General features: G+C 44.3%; 1 protein-coding gene across 1 annotated transcript; it reads left to right on the top strand.

Moving 5' to 3' along the window:
* Nucleotides 1-590: 590 nt before the first annotated feature.
* Nucleotides 591-1455, top strand: SARC_12896 (hypothetical protein; the record flags this gene model as incomplete). The annotated part of the gene is made up of 1 exon (XM_014292989.1): nucleotides 591-1455. A coding segment is annotated over one exon (865 nt), but the record flags the coding sequence as incomplete, so codon positions are not given.
* Between the last annotated feature and the right edge of the window lie 2889 nt (nucleotides 1456-4344).

Below are 4344 nucleotides of genomic sequence, written 5' to 3'. Positions count from 1 at the left end.
ATATCTTTTGAGCCAGTTCCCGATTAGCCCACGCATTATGTTGGGAGAGGTCTATTTGAAAGGCGTCTCCCATAGGATGATTTAAAGTCCTGTAATTCGAGAAGTTCGAAGAATTTATTGTGAAGAAAAATAAGAAAGAAAGGGCTTCACTCACCCGTAAATATCAAGAACTATTGTTAGAGACGAGATCAGGTGAACAGTATGCTATAAATTCTGTTGCTTGGCTCAAGGGTGAGAAGTACATAGCGCGTATTGGTCCATTAGGTAGTAATAATGTGGTTATAGAAAGAGGTAATATAGACGACTTGAAGAAAATGAAGATCAAAACGGACTCTGGAGATGTATAAATCGTGCAACTAATAATGGATTGAATGAGGTAATAGACTTTAGAGCTAAGCGTATGGAACCAAATTCAAAATCCAAACGACGCAGGCATATCAAGATCATCGAGGATTCATCTGGCGAAGACGACGAACTCATGGAAACAGAGAATGCATCCGCAGCAGCAGATAACCAATCGGAAGAAGCAGAGGAACAGTGAGAAGCAGACTAACAGTCGGAAGATGCAGACAAACAGTCGGGAGACGCAGACAAACATTCGGGAGACGTATGGACATTGAAATGGCAAATGCGCATGACGATGACGTGTATTCGAACTTAGACTTAGACTTAGGAATTGACTCATTAATTCCAGCAGCAGAAGTATCACACATACCCTCACCAGGCTTGCAAGCAGTAGAGGGATCTAACATACCTGTATTAGAACCTGCAACGGAGCCAGCAGGATCAATGTCGAAAGCCCTTGTAGTGTACTCAGACGATGAGATAGATGATGAAAACGGCGAAGAGATCAAGGACGCTGATACTGACAAGCCTGCTACGAAGACTAAGTCCGCACCTACAAAGAAGACTAAGGCCCCCGCTAAGGAAACTACTGGTACTAAGGCCCCCGCTAAGAAGACTCTTTGTATGAAGGCCCCTGCTAAGAAGACTACTGGTACTAAGGTCCCTGCTAAGAAAACATCTGATACTAAGGCACCTGCTAAAAAGACTGCAAAAGAACCTGTGGCCACAAACGTACCTGTATCTGCACATCAAGCGGTAGAAGTGCCAGTGTCAACCACTGCAACCAAAGAAGTCGAAGTGCCAGCAGCCGCTGCAACCAAAGAAGTCGAAGTGCCAGCAGCCGCTGCAACCAAAGAAGTAGAAGTGTCAACAACCACTGCACGTACATTCACACCGTTCACATATGGTGCAGGTTTTACACAAGTCCAATCACCACAACATGCACGGCCACCACAACATGTACGGCCACCACAACATGTACATCCACTGTCACGACATGTACAGCCATCGTCTGTCCATCCACTGTCACAACATATACAGTCACCACAACATGTACCACCACAACATGTACAGCCATCACAACATGTATCACCACCACAACATGTATAGCCATTACAACATGTACGACCACCACAACATGTACAGCCATCACAAGCTGTACATCATGCACTGCCACTGGTAAACATACAGTATCCACTTCAGAGTACAACAATATCTTAGTCCACAGTTCATACCGCACCAAATTATTAAGAACAACCACACGCAAAATTAATTGGCGGGGATACATCGTATGGATACTCAAAGAACGCATCATAGGTAGTATACCGAACACTTCATGCATGCACACCTTCAGGGGAATAGGCGTGATAACTCTCGATCCCCTGAAGTGGTGTGCACAAGTATATTGTTTGCAATAAAGCAAGTATATTTCTTGATAAGTGGCAAGTTATTGATTAAGACATTAACTAAGGACATCGAGAGTATTTTTTTTTTTCTTTATTTTTATCTAAAGATAGGATTTTATGAGTCTCTCAGATTCGCCCTAACGAAACATACCATAGTTTCTAATAGAGCGACAACAAAACACTAAATAAAATCCCTTCGGCGGAAACAGTACTGAGAGGATTATATATAGGCAATGTCTCAGCCTCACAGTCCCTCAGAGTATTGCTGTTTTCACGAGGCATACCTAACTTTACTAAATGTCTCATTTCGTTTATTTACTTTGTTATTTTCACGATACTTAGAATTCACCTACACGCTTATTCACTCTAAGGCGTTGATATCGCCCCAATAGACCGAATCTTACACATTGTAAAGATAGCAAAAATAATAATTACTTAGACTACTTTAGCGTAAAGGTAGATTAACTACCACAAAAAAAATCTTGTCCAAGCTAGTCCTTAAGAGACAAGCTAGTAGTCATAAGTTAAGATTATGACCAAGAAAGACAATACTCCTTCTAAGAAGCGTAGAGCTGAAAAGAAGAAGATAGAGAGAGAAGCCACTAGCGCTGCCGCAGCTACTGCGGCCGCAGAAGCAACTGGCGCCGCTGCCAATGCGTTTAACCGCACAGTAGCCAAAGCACTTGCCTCCGACAATAATAGTCAACAGGACAATGCTTCAGATAAGGATGTAGCCACTCCGATTAAGGAGACTACTCCCACTGACAGAGCCCGAAAACCAACTATTGCCTCAACTTCAAAGCTCGCATTTACGAAGCCAAGAAGTGAGACAAGGGACACGTCTCAGACGACCCAACCAATTCTTCTGACGAAACTCAGAAAGAAAAGTTCCCAATTATAAGAGAGTCCCTAATTATAAGAGACAAGGACAAATTTCAGAAGGAACTTATAATGGAACCAGAAGAGGAGGCAAGCTCAAGTGGCAAACCCGAATCTACGTCCGAGACTACTAAACCAACGCGCATAAGTAAGTTAATTACTGAAAACACTGATCTTAAGAATCAGTTAGCTACCCTTAAGAAATACTTGACTGTTGAACATGTAGATCGATTGAATAGATCAGGAAAACATACACAGCACTTACGCGAGCATGTTTCTCCGGGAAGTACTGAAGTCCTACAGAAGTGTACAGAACGTCGACCGGCAAATACGCCCGAAGAACGTAAAGACTCGAACGCTACACCTGTGACATGTGAGCCAGATGTTCTCAGCGTATCTATACCTTACGAGGTACTACCACCAGAACTTCAGGCTACTTACTCACCTGTGCCGACACCCGGCCGTGAGTCACCCGTCCTTGAGGGTATTATAGACCCAGAGGCAGGTAGAAATACTCCGCCACTTGTACCCAATTGGGATGACAATCGTCAGAAACCAGTTAAGACTGGGTATGTTATCTAGACGCATGAATCACCCAAGATTATAATACCAACCACTATCTGAAGAACAGAGCACCGAAAGGCCTCGATAGACTTTACAAGGGGTAATAAACACCCCCGTAAACGTGTTAACGAAGTCAAATTTAATCGCTTCGATCGCACAGCACTACATCGACCCGCAGAGGATTTTCACTCTGACGAGGTGACCGAACTTAACAAATCGGTCGACGGTTATACCATTAAAATGGAAATCGCCCACGATGCACATCATGCTGAGGATGTATCATATTTTGCTAATATGACTGCGATTAAGCAAAAGCGTATCGATCTGCTACTTCAGGCCCAACGTGGACAAGACCACAGGGATAACCAGAAGTACAAAGGACAGATCAGTCGACTTAAGTCGAACTGGGATGCCAACAGTAAGCAGGTCGAGTTTATAAACAATCATGACCTCGACACGCTAACCCGTACGCTTAATGCGTTTACGGTCATGCTCGAGACAAATGATATTGCTCCCCAGCAATGGATCTCTGCTTTAATGCAGACGTTTGACCCTACAGGTATAAGTTATTTGATCCTGCAGCGACACCAACATGAGCTAGACACTTGTCGTGACTGGCCAGCTGTGTGTTGGTTGGTTACATCCTTGTTAAGTAAGGACATGCGTAGCCCAGGACTGAGTTCAATTTTAACTGAACCAGTTGAGAACACGCCCATTCCGAGTTGTATTCTAAAGCTAGATGCTGACCTGAAACGTCCAGATATAACAAAGGACAAGGCACAGCGATGGTACGAGTTCCTGGTTATGCACGTGTTCTGTAAGAACATAGAGAATAACGACTGCGAGAGTCTGTACACCGAGTTGCGACGTAAACACGCGACTGAGGCTCGAGACAAGGGACATGAAACAAAGTTTCATCTATCCCGACATACGTGGGAACAGTTTTATGATACTGTATCCACCCTTTTCCCCGCACACCGAGTAACATCGAAGGGAAAAGTGGCTGTTAAGAAGCCGCGGGAGCACACCGATCACGGATAAGTATCCAGGCAGACCTCGAACGAGAGACCCCAACATACACGTACTCGCGACTCCACTCTATCCACGCGACCCAATAAACGGGCACGCGCGGAGGCGAAGGACACGGAAC

This window comes from Sphaeroforma arctica, assembly GCF_001186125.1.
Source record: "Sphaeroforma arctica JP610 unplaced genomic scaffold supercont1.2687, whole genome shotgun sequence".
Taxonomy (NCBI): domain Eukaryota; class Ichthyosporea; order Ichthyophonida; genus Sphaeroforma; species Sphaeroforma arctica.
Note: the sequence above shows the minus strand (reverse complement) of the source record. Positions and strands in the feature narration are given on the sequence as shown.